The sequence below is a fragment of the Salvelinus fontinalis genome, unplaced genomic scaffold (genome assembly GCF_029448725.1).
Source record: "Salvelinus fontinalis isolate EN_2023a unplaced genomic scaffold, ASM2944872v1 scaffold_2197, whole genome shotgun sequence".
Lineage (NCBI taxonomy): Eukaryota > Metazoa > Chordata > Actinopteri > Salmoniformes > Salmonidae > Salvelinus > Salvelinus fontinalis.
Window position 1 is genome coordinate 63 of NW_026602406.1, and position 18,568 is coordinate 18,630.

General features: G+C 43.8%; 2 protein-coding genes across 2 annotated transcripts; one reads left to right on the top strand and one right to left on the bottom strand.

Moving 5' to 3' along the window:
- Positions 1-223: 223 nt before the first annotated feature.
- LOC129850712 (NHP2-like protein 1) lies at positions 224-2,849 on the bottom strand. Its single transcript, XM_055916966.1, has 3 exons — positions 2,844-2,849; positions 2,435-2,555; positions 224-493 (listed from the first exon to the last, which is right to left on the bottom strand). The coding sequence occupies exons 1-3, from the start codon at positions 2,847-2,849 to the stop codon at positions 231-233; spliced, it is 390 nt and encodes a 129-aa protein (XP_055772941.1). The 3' UTR covers positions 224-230.
- A 4,314-nt stretch (positions 2,850-7,163) lies between these two features.
- On the top strand, positions 7,164-16,627 carry LOC129850713 (cytochrome b-c1 complex subunit 2, mitochondrial-like; the record flags this gene model as incomplete). Its single annotated transcript, XM_055916968.1, has 8 exons — positions 7,164-7,265; positions 11,937-12,029; positions 12,430-12,579; positions 12,687-12,751; positions 13,658-13,714; positions 15,984-16,108; positions 16,332-16,429; positions 16,533-16,627. Coding segments are annotated over exons 1-8 (716 nt in total), but the record flags the coding sequence as incomplete, so codon positions are not given.
- Positions 16,628-18,568: the final 1,941 nt, after the last annotated feature.

Below are 18,568 nucleotides of genomic sequence, written 5' to 3' on the forward strand. Positions count from 1 at the left end.
CATAGTAATGTTAAAAACAAGTTAAACTATTTTTGTTCCAACGCTTCAGATATACCTATTCTGTCCCAACATTTCAAAATAGACACAGCCTTACAAAATAGAATCTTCTGTACATAAGTCTGGCAGGACAACATTAAATCATAGTCCGTTCCATTTACAAAAATCTGAATATGACCAAAGCAGGTGGTGTCCCATTGTTAACCCTACAACCCTCATCCTGAGCTCTCTGCTCACACCAGCAGTCTCTCAATGGCCATCTGGGTAGACTGGATCTGGGGCTTGAGCTGCGAGCCCTCCTTGATGGTGACCGAAGTGGCAATGACTGGGCGTGAGACCCCACAGGCGCGTCCCAGGGCCTGCTTGGAGCGCACAAACACATAGGGCACGTTCTTGTCCTCGCAGAGCAGTGGCAGGTGGAGGATTATCTCCAGGGGCTCTGCGTCTGCGGCCATCACGATGAACTCAGCAATACCGCGGTTAAGTGTTTTAGTGGCTGATGGAGAGCAGAGGTTAGAGAGTGACAAATCTGAAGCTGTGAGGTGGTACTTTTTCAGAGGCATGTCGATTGTATTACTGGTCTGGATGAAATGCTGGTCTTCCTCCAAACACCTTAAGAGCTAGACAGTAGCAAGTTAATGTGAAATGCCTTTCTTACAAACTCAAAACCCAACAATGCAAAAATCAATGTATTACTAGAAAAAAAATAAAGAACGAGATAAATATACAAAGTAAGTATACTATATACAGGAAATATTTAAAAAGTCAGTTCCAATACCATATTTACATGTGCAGGGATACTGGAGTGATGGAGGTAGATATATATAGGGGTAAGGTGACAGGATATAAGTTAAGAGTAGCAGCAGCTTGCATGTGAGTGGGTGTGTACAGTCAGTATAAATGCATGTGCATATTATGTACGAACGACCAAATGGAGTGACAGTGTGTGTGCTTAGCGAGTGCAAATACTGATATTTAAGGCCAATAAAGATACAAGGTAAACTTGGTACGTATAGCTATTTTGTTAGCTATTTATCAGTTGTTTTGTTTGGGGATAGAAGCTGTTCAAGAGCCTGTTGACGTCAGACTTGATGCATCAGTACTTCTTGCCATACGGCAGCTGAGAAAATAGTCTATGGCTTGGGTCTTTGACGATTTTCCTGGCCATCTTTTCACGCCGCCTGATATAGAGGTCCTGGATGGCTGGGAGCTCTGCCCCCGTAATGTACTGGGCTGTCTGCAGAACCCTCTGTAGCGCCATGCGATCGAGGGCGGTGCTACTGCCATACCAAGCAGTGACGCAGCCAGTCAATATGCTCTCAATGGTACAGCTGTAGAACCTTTTCACCCTCCTGAGGGGGACGAGGCCACGACAGATTCTTCTCGCCTGCTTTTCGACCATTTTAAGTCTTTAGTGATTTGGACACGAGGAACTTGAAGCCATCTACCTGCTCCACTGCCATCCCATCGATGTAGTCCACAATCGGCTCCTTGGTCTTGCTGACATTAAAGGAGAGGTTGTTGCTCCGGCACCACACTGGCATGCCACTGACCTCCTCCCTGTAGGCTGACTCATCGTCGCCAGTGATCAGGCCTACCACTGTTGTGTCGTCAGCAAACTTGATAATGGTGTTGGAGTCGTGGGTGGCCACACAGTCGTGGGTGTACACGGAATACAGGAGGGGACTAAGCACGGGCCCCTGTGTTAAGGGTCAGCATGGTGAAGGTAAATGTTGGCCCGTCAGAAAGTCCAGGATCCAGTTGCAGAGGGAGGTGTTCACACCTAGAGTCCTAAGCTTGGTGACGAGCGTGGAGGGAATAATGGTGTTGAACGCTGAGCTGTAGTCAATGAACAGCATTCCTCTTATCTAGGTGGGTGAGGGCAGTGTGGAGAGCAATTGAGATTGCGTCATCTATGGATCTGTTGGGGGTGTATGCAAATTGCAGTGGGTTTACGGTGTCTGGGATGATGGAGTTAATGTGTGCCATTACCAGCCTCTCAAAGCACTTCATGATGACAGAAGTGAGCGCTACAGGGCGGTAATCATTGTGGCACGAAGCCTTAGAGTTCTTAGGAACAGGAATGATGGTGGTCATCTTAAAACATGTGGGGATTACAGACTGGGACATGGAGAGGTTGAAAATGACTGAATATGCCTGCCAGCTGTTTTGCTCACGCTGAGAACGCGCCCTGGAATACTGGCGGGGCCCGCGGCCTTGCGGGTGTTGTCCTGATTAAAGACCCTTCTCACGTGGGCCTCAGAGAGGCCCCCAGTCTTCTGGGTGGGTGACGACCCTCACACCCGGCTCTGTGTTGTTGTCGTCAAAGCGTGCGTAAAATGCATAGAGTTAGTCACCTTGTTGGAGTAAACATCTTGTGCGTTTCCAACCCTGCAACCAAAAGAATGTAGTTCCACTACAGATAGGTTTGTCTCACCTTCATTGGCCCCTTTGCGAAGCTGCTTGTAATTGGCAGCTTGCTGCACAAGGTCCAGGATGGTTTTGCTCAGTGTGGCATCAGCCAGAGGGTAGGCCTTGGGGTTGACTTCTGCATCAGCCTAATAGGGTTAAATATATTGTGGTTAGAATAAATATGGGGACCAGGCCACACCTATCAACACAGCGTGGACAGCCGCTAGTGGTCTCTTTTTATTGGTCTTTTGACGGATCCACTCAAAGGACAGGTCAATAGCGACCACTGGCGGTTGTCCAGAGTGCATATCTAACGTTAGCTAGTTACTACAGTGAATGTTGTAAACACATATCTCGGTCACAGTCGCCACACATACATTTTTGCTATTCTTTTAGGAATAATAATATCTCATCTGGACAAATCAGACAATTACTTTCATGGACTCAATAATGCAAGTTAGTTTAGAAGTCCCCAATACATCCATGTATCTTAAACATCGAGGAAACACGTGGTAACGTCACACGCTGATGAGGCGTGGTGCTGCCAGATATTTCATAAACTCTACAATAAGACTGCTAGTCGGTTGGTCGCTACACCCGCAATAGCATTTGCTAAATGTATGTGACCAATACATTTGATTTGAACAACAGATAGCGATCTAACTTAGCTAGCACAGGCGTACTTCGATTATTCTGAGCTCACCATTTCTTCAGTGATTAAGATGTTAAATCCCTCTGTCCTCTCGGCGTGTGCTTCACAGAGGACAGTAATAACCCGTTGAAAGACGTTTCAAAAATGTGCAGAGTGAGTCCACAGATATTTCACCGAATGTTTAAATGTGAAACATCCGCCTGGAGTTTCCACTCACTAACAAATATGGTAGTAAGATAAAGCCCAGTGGCCGGCGGTGGGATAAAATTTAACTTGGTGGATTTTGGCCGACATTCTACTAATTTTCTCATTGATTAAACATTTAATCTCAATACAGTTTTCTGTTCCCAAAAGTAAAGTATGTTACAAAGAGAGTGGTGTAAGTTTTTTAGACTTTACCCTTTGCCAAAGTAAAACAAAATTGCGTTGTTTAGAAGGAGCACAAAGGTGAATTGAGTTATTGCACACTCGCATTTCATTGAGTAGGTGTTGCCTAAGGGAAATATGTAAATACTGCTAGAACTCGTCAATAGGATCTCGCTAGTTCGTGCTTGGCTCTGCCCACCTTGCTTGTTCTGCCCACTATGACTCATGTGTTTCTATTTGAAACGACGAGCTGTGGTCTATCCTGGTTTAGTTATAAAAGTCTTTGGTGAGTCTGTGTAGCCAACGAGTTTTCTGCTGCTTCTTCTTCTTCTACTACTCTGATATCATGGTGGTCCGCAAACAAACGTTTAAAGTGCATGCCGCCACCTACTGTGCTGAAATGTACGATCAACCATGGTCTGCCCAGTTCTGTGCTACCATGAAAATAACATTCAAAACCAAATACATCCCTACTAACTACTACCACACCCTCCCCCTCCCCAAAAAACCCTCCCCATGTCAAAAACTATTTCAACAGTAACATCTGTTACTCCCAATATCTATTTTGCCGTCTCCACAATAACCTTCAACCTTGCATTTCTGCTTTCCACAACCAGAGTCGTATTGATAATCTTTCCAAAAAAGGCTATGAAGTCAACTTTATTCATTATCAGTGTCATTTGACACCACACATTGATGAGCGCAAGAGTTCTGAACAGGCCTTGAAACAATGCCAGGACCATCAGAAGCACCAGCCCCTACAGTAGGTCCACTTACTACAGGAACATCCATGTAAGCTCCATCAGTCCACACTATAGTTCTACCAATCTGTCTTTTAGCCTATACATATGATACAATATGATTGATCCTATATCTCTGAGCCTCTCTCTGCACCTGGCATCCACCAAATGCTGCACTGTGTTCTCCCCACAACTTTAACGCTTAACCTTCACATTGCTTCCACATTCACCGTAATCATGTTCAAATCAAACTTTATTTGTCACGTGTAGACCTTACTGTGAAATGCTCACTTACAAGCCCTTAACCAACAGTGCAGTTCAAAAAAGAGTCAAGAAAATATTTACCAAATAAACTAGAGTAAAAAATTATAAAAAAGTAACACAATAAAATAACAGTAACAAGGCTATATACAGGGGGTACTGGTTCCCGAGTCAATGTGTGGGGATACAGGTTAATCAAGGTAATTTGTACATGTAGGTAGGGGTGAAGTGACTATGCATAGATAATAAACGGCGAGTAGCAGCAGTGTAAAAAAAACAAATGGGGGGGGGTGTCAATGTAAATAATCCGGTGACCATTTGATTAATTGTTCAGCAGTTTTATGGTTTGGAGGGTAGAAGATGTTAAAGAGCCTCTTGGACCTACACTTGGCGCTCTGGTACCACTTGCCGTGCGGCAGCAGAGAAAACAGTCTATGACTTGGGTGACTGGAGTCTATGACAATTTTTTGGGCTTTCCTCTGACACAGCCTAGTACATAGGCCCTGGATGGCAGGAAGCTTGGCCCCAGTGATGTACTGGGCAGAAAGCACTACCCTCTGTAGCGCCTTACGGTCAGATGTTCACTTCAACACTTGGCACATCTTTTCTTTCCTTTACATTGAGCCGCTACATGTCCCATTCTTTGGCATTGAAAACATTGCAGTGCATATGGGACAAATTCTCTAACATTGAAACAAAGAAATCCTATCTGTAGTTTTCTCTGCAAAACTTTCTCAAACCTCAGCAGCACTGATAAGCTTTCGCTTGTTTGACCCTCTTTCCTACTGATCAACATTAAGCCCTTAATCACTCTGCTTCCCTTCACATCTGTGGACCAGTGGAGGCTGCTGAAGGGAGGACGGCTCATAACAATGGTTGGAACGAAGCGAATGGAATGGCATCAAACACATGGAAATAATGTGTTTGAAGGATTTGATAAATTCCACTTATTCTGCTCCAGCCATTACCACAAGCCTGTCCTCCCCAATTAAGGTGGATCTAATCTCATGTGCTGTGGACATATATATTGGGACCCCAGTGATGACTCCCCTCAACCTAGAATAAGCACCAGGTACATGGCTTTTAGTTATGTGCCGATTGTCTATGGTGGAAGCTACTGGCGACCCGGGAGGAGGGACTTTAATCTCGCAGTAGAAATAGTATTCTATCGAGATACGAAACTCTCAGCTGTTGTAATGAATTTAGGGATAGTGCACATTCTGAACATACACTGCTCAAAAAAATAAAGGGAACACTTAAACAACACAATGTAACTCCAAGTCAATCACACTTCTGTGAAATCAAACTGTCCACTTAGGAAGCAACACTGATTGACAATAAATTTCACATGCTGTTATGCAAATGGGATAGACAAAAGGTGGAAATTATAGGCAATTAGCAAGACACCCCCAATAAAGGAGTGATTCTGCAGGTGGTGACCACAGACCACTTCTCTGGCATAGGAACTGAGAAGTGGTCTGTGGTCACCACCTGCAGAATCACTCCTTTATTGGGGGTGTCTTGCTAATTGCCTATAATTTCCACCTTTTGTCTATTCCATTTGCACAACAGCATGTGAAATTTATTGTCAATCAGTGTTGCTTCCTAAGTGGACAGTTTGATTTCACAGAAGTGTGATTGACTTGGAGTTACATTGTGTTGTTTAAGTTTTCCCTTTATTTTTTTGAGCAGTGTAGTTTTTTTTAAGTCAGTGAGAATCCCCATAGCTCAAATTTCAAAATCCAACAGCTAATGGCTGCAAGACACAAAGACTTGCATTAGCTCCCTTAAATACTGCCTAGGCTTTTAGAATAGAATACCAGTCTTGTATTGCGCAGATGGGTTCAAATCCATTTGCAGTCAGTCTCACTTGTGTGAGTAACCTTGCATGAGACCTGAAGACTTGCGTTAGTTCACCAAGCTAATGCATAGGCTTTAGCTCAGTGGGCTAAGACAGTCTTGTGGTGGGTTTGATGACAAACCCAGTTGATCACACCAGACCTGCCCTCTCTCTTCAGCTGAGCTGTTTTTCCTTCAGTCACCACAACTGTTTTGTTTTATTGTAGTGTATTTAACACATACCCTTATGGCAAAGTTACAATATGAAAATGCATTACAGTCGACTCAGCCTGTCCATACAATTTCTGAATCGGATCAATGTTAATCTTGTTAAATGGGCAATCTGCAGTTGCTACATCCTTTTTGCACTTATAAATTAATGGTATATACCCATTGATACAACTATCGTACCCAATGATGTCATTAGTCATACCTGATCAGAACCCAAAATATTAGCAAGTATTATTCCATTGGTCGTAAACAAGGTTAATGTAAACAAACACTGTATCATTGGAGGCTGGTGGAAGGAGCTATAGGATGATGGGCTCATTGGAATGGCTGGAATGGAATGCTGGAACGTATCAAACACATGGAAACCACATGTTTTTCTCCGTTCCATTTATTCCATTCCATCCATTACAATGAGCCCGCTCCTCCCACCAGCCTCCTCTGCATTGTATAGCCTCAAACCATGGTTACAACTTTAATTTGGATATCATGGATGGGCAGTCCTTGCATCCATAGCTCTGTCTATGAATTTAAGTGGTAACATTTCTCCAGTCTCATCCCTCAGATTTTTACCAAAACAGCATTGTTTCAACTACCGATTGGCCCTTTAAAGTTAAATATCTTGACGAATCTTTTTACCATTTTTGGATTGGCTGTGAAGAGCGGTGCATTGTGGGTAGGACGTCAGGGCGTCCATGTCTGTATTTTACTGCTGCTGAAGGAGAGAAACGGGAGTCATGAAAGGGATCCGAACTCTAAATAAATTCTCCGTGAGTCTCGTTACTCTATCCTATTAAACGTGTATTTTACAACGATGTATCATGAGGTTTCGTGCATTCTTTCCGTTGGGGAGTCAATTGGAACCCACCCCGTGGACTCGCCGGCTAAGTAGCCAAGTTTGGCTAGTGGAAACGGATGGTTAATTAGCCTGTCGGTTACCCTAGCTAAAGTTAGCTAGGCGCGCTTACTTCTATAATCTTGACCGAGATGATGTATACAATCGGTTTCATGAACCTATAATAGCCATTCTTACTTACAAATGAGGCTATGTACTACATTTTACAATGGCATGTTCACTACTGGCAAGCTGTAGTGCTAGCTAGCTGTCACGTAGCCCATGGTTCCATCCAGCTCAAACCATTGAAGGTCATTGCGGTTCTGCTGGTTTTTCAGATCAATCCCGCACTGACAATCCAAGCCAGTTGACATGCCATGGAACAGTCAATGTCTCAATTCACCGATCAAGTAATCTCATTGCAATGTTGATTGGTAGTGATGGGATGAAGTATCTGGCAGCTTTAGCCACGAAGGTCTGACAATAAGCCACCGTCTTTCTCCCGTATTATATTGTATACTGTTGATTTCTAGGAAGCTTGACAAGTTAATGTTTTGATATTGCCCTGTTTTTTAACAATGTATTATAGTATATCTGGAGTGTGCTGCCAAGTGTTTGGTGTCTAGCTCAGCTGTCTGCAGATAGCTGACAAACTCAACAAAAAAAGAAACGTCCTCAATGTCAACTGTGTTTATTTTCAGCAAACTTAACATATGTTAATACAACTTTACACAAGATTCAACAACAGGCACAAACTGAACAAGTTCCACAGACATTGCCAGTTCTTGCTGTGAAATGTTACCCCACTCTTCCACCAAGGCACCTGCAAGTTCCCGGACATTTCTGGGAGGGAATGGCCCTAGCCCTCACCCTCCGATCCAACAGGTCCCAGACGTGCTCAATGGGATTGAGATCCGGGCTCTTCGCTGGCCATGGCAGAACACTGACATTCCTGTCTTGCAGGAAATCACGCACAGAACGAGCAGTATGGCTGGTGGCATTGTCATGCTGGAGGGTCATGTCAGGATGAGCCTGCAGGAAGGGTACCACATGAGGGAGGAGGATGTCTTCCCTGTAATGCACAGCGGTGAGATTGCCTGCAATAACAAGAAGCTCAGTCCAATGATGCTGTGACACACTTCTCCAGACCATGACGGACCCTCCACCTCCAAGTCGATGCCGCTCCAGAGTACAAGCCTCGGTGTAACGTTCATTCCTTCGACGATAAATGCGAATCCGACCATCACCCCTGGTGAGACAAAACCGCAACTTTTTGCCAGTCCTGTCTGGTCCAGCGATGGTAGGTTTGTGCCTATAAGTGATGTGGTCGCCAGTGATGTCTGGTGAGGACCTGCCTTACAACAGGCCTACAAGCCCTCAATCCAGCCTCTCTCAGCCTATTGCGGAAAGTCTGAGCACTGATGGAGAGATTGTGCATTCCTGGTGTAGCTCGGGCAGTTGTTGCCATCCTGTACCTGTCCCGCAGGTGTGATGTTTGGATGTACCGATCCTGTGGAGGTGTTGTTACACGTGGTCTGCCACTGCGAGGATGACCAGCTGTCCATCCTGTCTCTCTGTAGCACTGTCTTAGGCGTCTCACAGCACGGACATTGCTATTTATTGCCCTGGCCACATCTGCAGTCCTCATGCCTCCTTGCAGCATGCCTAGGCACGTTCACACAGATGAGCAGGGACCCTGGGCATCTTTGTTTGTTGTTTTTCCAGAGTCAGTAGAAAGGTCTCTTTAGTGTCCTAAGATTTCATAACTGTGACCTTAATTGCCTACCGTCTGTAAGCTGTTAGTGTCTTAACAACCATTCCATAGGCGCATGTTCACTGATTGTTTATGGTTCATTGAACAAGCATGGGAAACAGTGTTTAAACCCTTTACAATGAAGATCTGTGAAGGTATTTTGGACTTTTCCTAATTGTCTTTGAAAGACAGGGTCCTGAAAAAGGCACGTTTATTTTTTTGCTGAGTTTATTAGCTTTTCAAATATCAGGTTCCAGATTGGTTTAGGTCAGAGGTCTCCAACAGGTCGATTAGCTCGCAGCCCACCTACGAGAAGCTCGCCAAACAATTCTGAAAGTACATAAAATTTGACAAGTATCAAGTATCAGACACAGCAAGCTCCCAGTTACTATCTAATCAACGCAACATTGACATTATCCAACTCCTGGTTAGCCACTATTGGCTTAAAAAGCCAAACCTAACATTATCTGCCTATTAATTTCCAGCAATATTGCATTTGTCTGTGTGGTGCGTGCGTTTCTCCATCACACTATGTGTTCCCAGTTGATATGATAACCATTTTGTGGGTTGACAGATAGTTTCCCCAAAACCTTCTCAATTAAATGTTAACTGCAAAGTTGATTCTTCTTCTTTGGTATAATGGTGTTTGCGTCGATTATATGTGCATTCCGCCACCTACTCTTCAAGTTGATAATAAGGCTCTAAAATGGGGGGGAAAAATAAATTAAAAAAATTCCATTCAAACTATCTAATGAAATGTTAATTAAACTAAAGCTTTTCTGTTTTAAGCAGGTCCCTACACAGGCTCAGAAGAATCCTGTGATGTCGGGACATATCCTGGTGACAGTAGTCCTTGCAGTGCTTCTGCCATTAAGTCTTGGAGGCCCAAAAACTTATTGGCTGCAGATATGATGTCCAGCTTTTTGGACACTTGTGCAGTACAATTAATAACTGTGGCTATAAATGCTACAAAATACACCTTTTTCACAATAAGTTTATTCAACGTTTGCAACTGGCTGTGGAATATCCACCTCCATATCTTCTTCAGAACTGTGGCCTCTTGCCCCTTCAAAGCTCTTCACCGCCTACATCCCTGATCTTTGACACCTCAACCTCTTTCACCCTAACAGGGCACTCAGGGAATTCGGAAATACGATCCCCACCACAGTTGCAACATTTTACATTAAGACTCTTCAATAACATTCCTTCCGTCTGCAAAGACTTGACACATGGCCAACCTTTTTACACTTCTTGCATTGCATCGGGTTTTGGACGAACGCTTTTACCGCGTATCTTAGGGTGGTATATACTAATTAAACAATAATACAGGTAAACTGCTCCCTTTTCCCATTCTCCATATTTGTCAAGCGACGTGCATTAACTACTCCTGGAATTTTTGGCCTAAGATAATAATTATCAATGTCCAATAGGACGCCAAAAATAACATTTTACCGGTGCCCTGCCCCCGAAAATCAAAGCTGTTCACTTCATGCGTCGATATTTTCACGAGCCACAAAATGCACGCTCCTTTTGCTCTTTAGATACACACAATATCAACACCATACCACTTCTGGTTACTTGGACTGCATCCACTTTTCCCAACGCTGCCTTCACCCTCCTTGTGACTTCAAAAGGGTTTCCCAAAATAAACATCTTTATCCAAAAAACGTACTCCAACAAGGAACGATACATCAGACTCATTTTCCACAACTTCAGCCCATTTTGTTCCATTCTTCACTGTTGTCCACTAATCTTTCACGCTAACTGTACTCGACTAGCTTTCAGCTTTAACCGACACTTCTGCTTCCGCCATCCCACGGTCCTAGCACATTCCTCACTCACTAGATACGCAATTAAATGGCCAAGTGGGTATTACACAAAAAATAAATGTATTTTTACATACCTAAAAAAAAATGTTTTCTGATGTGATTTAACCGTTGACATGGACTCAGAACATCCAATTTCGTAGTTTTTCTATGAACAATTGCACTTTTGAAAGTGAAAAACTTAAACAAATCTAAAACCAGGAAAAATAAAAGAGAAAACAGAGTGTACAACAGTAAGTAGTTCAATAAGAACCTGGAGAAGAGAAGAAAAATGGGCCTATTTGAAAGCTAGAAAAAAATGAGTAGCTTTCTTACACTTCTTTTTTTTTAAAGTAGCTCTCATGCCAGAAAAGGTTGGAGACACCTGTTTTGGTCATTTCTGTGGAAATAACATGAAAATGCTTTAATGTGGAAAATTATCTGTAAGACTGCATACTGCAAAAAAATTAGTAGCTTATATTTCTCTCTTTCATATTGTAGCAGACACCATAATCTCTTCTGACATTAGATGTTTGACTGGGGGTTGGATCATATCAGGTCTTTAGGATTTAGCCTTACTACCGATTGAGTTTCCCTACACCTCACCCTCATCTTAACCAAGGTGCTACAGCCAATGTATGATGTGTCTTCTTGGAAGGACAAATAAGAAGGCTTAACATACTACATATTTCAGGTTGGCCTGGCACCCAGTGAGTCTACCCTCAGAGTGGACTAAATATCATCAAGAATACCCACTGCTCTAGTCTAGACCCGGCTCAGAATTCATCTCCCGTCTTTAGGTTAGAGGAAGCTGCTCGTATCACAAAACATCCTCCTAAACAAAACCTGTTATGATGGTTTGGTTTAATCCACCTGTAGTATTATTTTCAGCCATAAAACGTCATTTGACTGGGGTCATTTGAGGACAGAAGGAAATCTAGATCCCTCCACATGAATTGAATAGTGTATCATATCATATTGTAATTCCCTAGCTGAGGAAGTGTTGGTGAGTGTTTGTTGACATGATTTTTATAATTTCCCTCCCCAGATACGATGCTATGCAGCCAGGAGGAGTGATGTCCTCACTGAGCCCTTGGCTGGCCTGAAGGCTGGGGCGGCCCTGCCCCCCCAGAATGTACAGGTATGTCATAGAGGCCAAGAAGTTTTCACATGGGATCACAGGAAATACTCTGGGCCCTAGTTGTAGCCCAAACTGGGGTGTTGAGTTTTTCTTGGTGGGTCCTTGAGTGGCGTGTCAGGGATGAGGATGTGCTCTACTCTATGGCTAAGCATTGTGATTATGTTCATGTGTAGACTTGTTTTAGGTACTACCATGCACACACTTTTACTTACTGTGTAGCCATATTTTCCCTCCATATTGGAAAATGAACTTTTGGTTGTGTAGTTGATCACAAGAACTTTACCTCAGTTGAACAGAATGGAATGTTTACTCTCTTATTCACTTTGCAGTTTCCAAAACAACAATGCTGCCAGTCTCACGTGTGTTCCAGCTGACTCTCCCTCCCTGTGTTCTCTACTAGGTGTCCAAGCTGCCCAACGGTCTAGTGATTGCGTCGTTGGAGAACTACTCTCCCGTGTCCAGTGTGGGTGTGTTTGTGAAAGCAGGCACTCGTTATGAGACTGTGGAGAACCAGGGAGTCAGTCATGTCCTGCGGTTGGCAGCCAACCTGGTAAGTCCCAGTGGTTTTATGAATGGATTGATCTCTGTGACACAACTACACTGTTTTTTAAAGTCCTTAAGTTAATGAATGAACACTGTCACTGTTGTTGTTTTCAGACTACTAAGGGAGCGTCTGCGTTCAGGATCTGTCGTGGTGTGGAGGCAGTGGGGGGTAGTCTGAGGTCAGCGAGTATGGAGAGTACAGCACTATGTCCCCGCCCTCCCTGTCCCCTAACCCCATTTCTGTCCTCATGCAGAGTATACATTATACTGTTCCCTATCTCCACATACAGAGTGTATGCTACAATATACCCTATGTTACCCTGTATGGCTCAGTTGGTAGAGCATGGCGCTTGTACCGCCAGGCTTGTGGGTTCGATTCTCGGGGCCAACCATAAGTAAAATGTATGTACGCATGACTGTAAGTCGCTTTGGATAAAAGCGTCTGTTAAATGGAATATTATTATTATTATTATTATTATTATATTATACACTTGTGTTGTGTACCCCTTCCCTCATTGTCCCTTATTCCTTCTGTGTCCCCGCCTGACTTGCTGTAAATAAACGTAAATGTAGGAGGCAGGGAAACATTAACACCAACTTCAACACCCATACCTCACACAAGCTATAGCAACACACATACAGTTGCCCTTGAGTCAACGGGGGGCTCACGTTTTAGGATAGAGCAGAATGAACAAGATGAGAGAAGCACAGAGTCACATGCAGGTTGACATTTATTGGGATGAATCTTGTCCTGGGGGCAAAGCTAAGTGTTACGCGAGATGGGCCAGCTGCAAAGTCAAAATTGGCTATATCGAAAACAAAAATTTGTTTTTTTTCCATCTCAATTTAAGGTTAGCAGTATGGTTAAGGTTAGGTTTAAAATTAGATTTTATGACTTTGTGGCGGTGCAAGCTAGTGACCACCCTGTAGAGCTGCCTCCAGTACATGAATCGTCCCAGAAAATGCCAATCTTCACACACAGCACAAGAATGTTCCTATTTTCACCTCATTGCAAAGCAATGTGCATCATAGGTAGTCTAGTCTGGAGGATGTAGCTAACATGTCTGTTTTCTGTGTGTCCGCAGCGTAACGTCATCGAGGGAGACCATGGTTTACTCTGTGGAGTGTTTGAGAGACCACTTGTAAGTTACTACCGCAGCCAGACTCCCTCATAGTGTGTGGGTTTACTTTGGTGTTGAAATGATGGATGAAGAAACTTGAATTACGTGCACGTTGTATGCGAGGACAGGGTTGATTCATGGTGTAATTAGCCCCTGTGTTTCTTACGTATTTATCATAGAGGCTTCCCATAGGGCCACTTGAGATCATCTTGATTAAACATCTACAGTGGCAAGAAACAGTATGTGAACCCTTTGGAATTACCTGGATTTCTGCATAAATTGGTCATCACATTTGATCTGATCTTCATCTAAGTCACAACAATAGACAAACATAGTGTGCTTAAACTAATAACACACAAATTATTGTATTTTTCTTGTTTATATTGAATACATAATTTAACCATTCACAGTGTAGGTTGGAAAAAGTATGTGAACCCCTAGGTTAATGACTTCTCCAAAAGCTAATTGGAGTCAGGAGTCAGCTAACCTGGAGTCGAATCAATGAGACGAGATTGGAGATGTTGGTTAGAGCTGCCTTGCCCTATAAAAAACACTCACAAAATTTGAGTTTGCTATTCACAAGAAGCATCGCCTGATGTGAACCATGCCTCGAACAAAAGAGATCTTAGAAGACCTAAGATTTTTTTTAAATGCTTGGAGTTTGTCAGAATTTGTGGGTTTTTGTTTGTCCACCGGTTTTTTGAAGATTGACCACAAGTTCTCAATGGGATTAAGGTCTGGGGAGTTTCCTGGCCATGGACCCAAAATATTGATGTTTTGTTCCCCGAGCCACTTAGTTATCACTTTTGCCTTATGGCAAGGTGTTCCATCATGCTGGAAAAGGCATTGTTCGTCACCAAACTGTTCCTGGATGGTTGGGAGAAGTTGCTCTCGGAGGATGTGTTGGTACCATTCTTTATTCATGGCTGTGTTCTTAGGCAAAATTGTGAGTGAGCCCACTCCCTTGGCTGAGAAGCAACCCCACACATGAATGGTCTCACGATGCTTTACTGTTGGCATCACACAGGACTGATGGTAGTGCTCACCTTGTCTTCTCCAGACAAGCTTTTTTCCGGATGCCCCAAACAATCAGAAAGGGGATTCATCAGAGAAAATGACTTTACCCCAGTCCTCAGCAGTCCAATCCCTGTACCTTTTGCAGAATATCAGTCTGTCCCTGATGTTTTTCCTGGAGAGAAGTGGCTTCTTTGCTGCCCTTCTTGACACCAGGCCATCCTCCAAAAGTCTTTGCCTCACTGTGCGTGCAGATGCACGCTGCTGAATGGCCTGCTGCCATTCCTGAGCAAGCTCTGTACTGGTGGTGCCCCGATCCCGTAGCTGAATCAACTTTAGGAGGCGGTCCTGGTGCTTGCTGGACTTTCTTGGGCGCCCTGAAGCCTTCTTCACAACATTTTAACCGCACTCCTTGAAATTCTTGATGATCCGATAAATGGTTGATTTAGGTGCAATCTTACTGGCAGCAATATCTTTGCCTGTGAAGCCCTTTTTGTGCAAAGCAATGATGACGGCATGTGTTGCCTTGCAGGTAACCATGGTTGACAGAGGAAGAACAATGATTCCAAGCACCACCCTCCTTTTGAAGCTTCAAGTCTGTTACTCGAACTCAATCAGCATGACAGAGTGATCTCCAGCCTTGTCCTCGTCAACACTCGCACCTGTGTTAACGAGATAATCACTGACATGATGTCAGCTGGTCCTTTTGTGGCAGGGCTGAAATGCAGTGGAAATGTTTTTTGGGGGATTCAGTTCATTTGCATGGCAAAGAGGGACTTTGCAATTAATTGCAATTCATCTGATCACTCTTCGTAACATTCTGGAGTATATGCAAATTGCCATCATACAAACTGAGGCAGCAGACTTTGTGAAAATTCATATTTGTGTCATTCTCAAAACCTTTGGCCACGACTGTACGGAAAATGTTTGGTTGAGGTTATTGCTGCCAAAGGAGGGTCAACCAGTTTTTAAATCCAAGGGTTCACATACTTTTTCCACCCTGCACTGTGAATGTTTACACGGTGGGTTCAATAAAGACATGAAAACTTCTAATTGTTTGTGTGTTATTAGTTTAAGCAGACTGTGTTTTTCTATTGTTGTGACTTAGATGAAGATCCGATCAAATTTGATGACCAATTTATGCAGAAATCCAGGTATTTCCAAAGGGTTCACACACTGTTTCTTGCCACTGTATGTTGAGAGTTATGACTGTTGCATTGTCCGTGTGTGTCCGTATGTTTGCGTCTGCCCATCCAACGTCCATCCTTCTCCTCAGAGACACAGTGATGGAGTACCTGATCAACGTGACCACGACCCCAGAGTTCCGGCCATGGGAGGTGGACGACCTGACCTCCAGGGTCAAGGTAGACCGGGCCCTGGCCCACCAGTGTTCACAGATAGGTCAGCAACACTTCCCCTCTATTCACTTTACTTGTCCAGCACGATTGCTCCTTGTTGAATTAATATGTTTTATTGAATTACCAGTAGCATTTTGCTTTAGTATATATTTGTATGCTGCAGATGATTTTTTTTGTCTATAGTCACTTGTCTAGCATCCTGTTATTAGTTCTCCTTGCCAACTCACTGACTGAAGTCTTTTGTTATGGGGTTTATTTCTCTGAAGGTGTCATTGAGAAGTTGCATGAAGCTGCTTACAAAAACGCTCTATCCAACTCCCTGTACTGTCCTGACTACATGGTTGGCAAAGTCAGTGGTGAACAGGTAAGACTGTGTTAATAGCTGTGTTGTTCACTATAGTGCTACCTTGTGTTTGTCACAGCTTAGCTCTCTCTTAAACTCTCTCCTACTTCCTTATCCCCCTTAGCTGCAGTCCTTTGTCCAGAACAATTTCACCAGTGCCAGAATGGCTCTTGTAGGACTAGGTGAGTGTGTCTGGCTGTTAGTCTTTTTGATCCAATGGCACTCTGGGTTCTCCTTTCTACATGTTGCAGCTCCTTCAGCATGTCTCCAGGGCTGTTCTGATTCCTTTCCCTACCTTTTCCCTGAAGTGTGCAGCCCCTCATGGATTGAAAAGGAATATGGTGGAAACTCACTCTAGCCAATGTATTACTTTTAAATTATTGAGGGGATATTGAGCAAGTGCACACTTCAGGAAGAAGGGTAGGGAATCGGAACAACCCTATTGGTTGGGTCACTATAAAGGTCATATCCTTTGAATTAAGCCGACGTAAACACTCTCTCCCTCTGTGTGTGCGTGCGTACTGTGTACACATCACATTTCCTTTGGCCTCTGTCCAAACCCTAGAGTTAAAGGCTGTCTAAAGATATGTGGAGTAGAGGTCAGCTGTTCTGCTCTAGTATGACGCACTGTGTGTGTGTGACATGACTGCTCTCTGGTATGTACAAGTGATAGGAAATAAATCGCTAGTTACATATTGAGATATTATTTTTGATGATATCGTATTGTTTTGATAATATTGCAAAATTGTTTTTACGCTAGTTGGCTGTACCTGCCCCAAAACTTGTTCTCCATCTTCTTTTTAAATAGGGAGCCAATTTGTTTTCAGCACTTACACTACATGGTCTTAAGTATGTGGACAACTACCTGTCGAACATCTCATTCCAGAATCATGGTTAATAATATGGAGTTGGTCCCTCCTTTGCTGCCATAACAGCCTCCACTCTTCTGGGAACGCTTTCCATTAGATGTTGTAACATGGCTGCGGGGACTTGCTTCCATTAAGCCACAAGAGTATTAGTGAGGTCGGGCACTGATGTTGGGCGATTAGGCCTGGCTCGCAGTTGGCGTCCCAAGTCATCCCAAATGTGTTAGATGGGGTTGAGGTCAGGGCTCTGTGCAGGCCATTCAAGTTCTTCCACACCGATCTCGACAAACTATTTCTGTATGGACCTCGCTTTGTGCATGGGGGCATTGTCATGCTAAAACAGGAAAGGGCCTTCCCCAAACTGTTACCACAAAGTTGGAAGCACAGAATCGTTTGGAATGTCATTGTATGCTGTAGCGTTAAGATTTCCCTTCACTGGAACTAAGGGGCCCGAACCATGAAAAACAGCTGCAGACCATTATTCCTCCTCCATCAAACTTAACAGTTGATACTATGCATTGGGGCAGGTAGTGTTCTCCTGGCATCCTCCAAACCCAGATTCGTCCGTCGGACTGCCAGATGGTGAAGCGCGATTCATCACTCCAGAGAACACGTTTCCATTGCTCCAGAGTCCAATGGCGGCGAGCTTTACACGACTCCAGCCAACGCTTGAACTTAAGCTTGTGTAAGGCTGCTCGGCCATGGAAACCCATTTCATGAAGCTCCTGGTGAGCAGTTATTGTGTTGATGTTGCTTCCAGAGGCAGTTTGGAACTCGGTAGTGAGTGTTGCAACCCGAGGACATACAATTTTTACGCGCTTCAGCACTCGGCAGTCCCGTTCCGTGAACTTGTGTGGCCTACCACTTCGCGGCTGAGCTGTTGTTGCTCCGAGACATTTCCACTTCACAATAACAGCACTTACAGTTGACCGGGTGAGCTCTAGCAGGGCAGAAATTTGACAAACTGACTTGTTGGAAAGGTGGCATCTTATGACGGTGCCACGTTGAAAGTCACTGAGGCCATTCTACTGCCAATGTTTGTCTATGGAGATTGCATGACTGTGTGCTCGATTTGAACACCTGCCAGCAACGGGTGTGGCTGAAGTAGCCGAATCCACTAAGTTGAAGGGGTGTTCACATACTTGTAGCCATGTAGTATATTTCCCTTACTGATCAAATGTCATTTTCTCATGGCTCTCTCTTGTCCCTCGGCAGCAGACATATGGTGAGCAAAATGTATATTGAATCGCAATAAAATCACAGTATCGAATCGCAAATACATAGAACAACACTA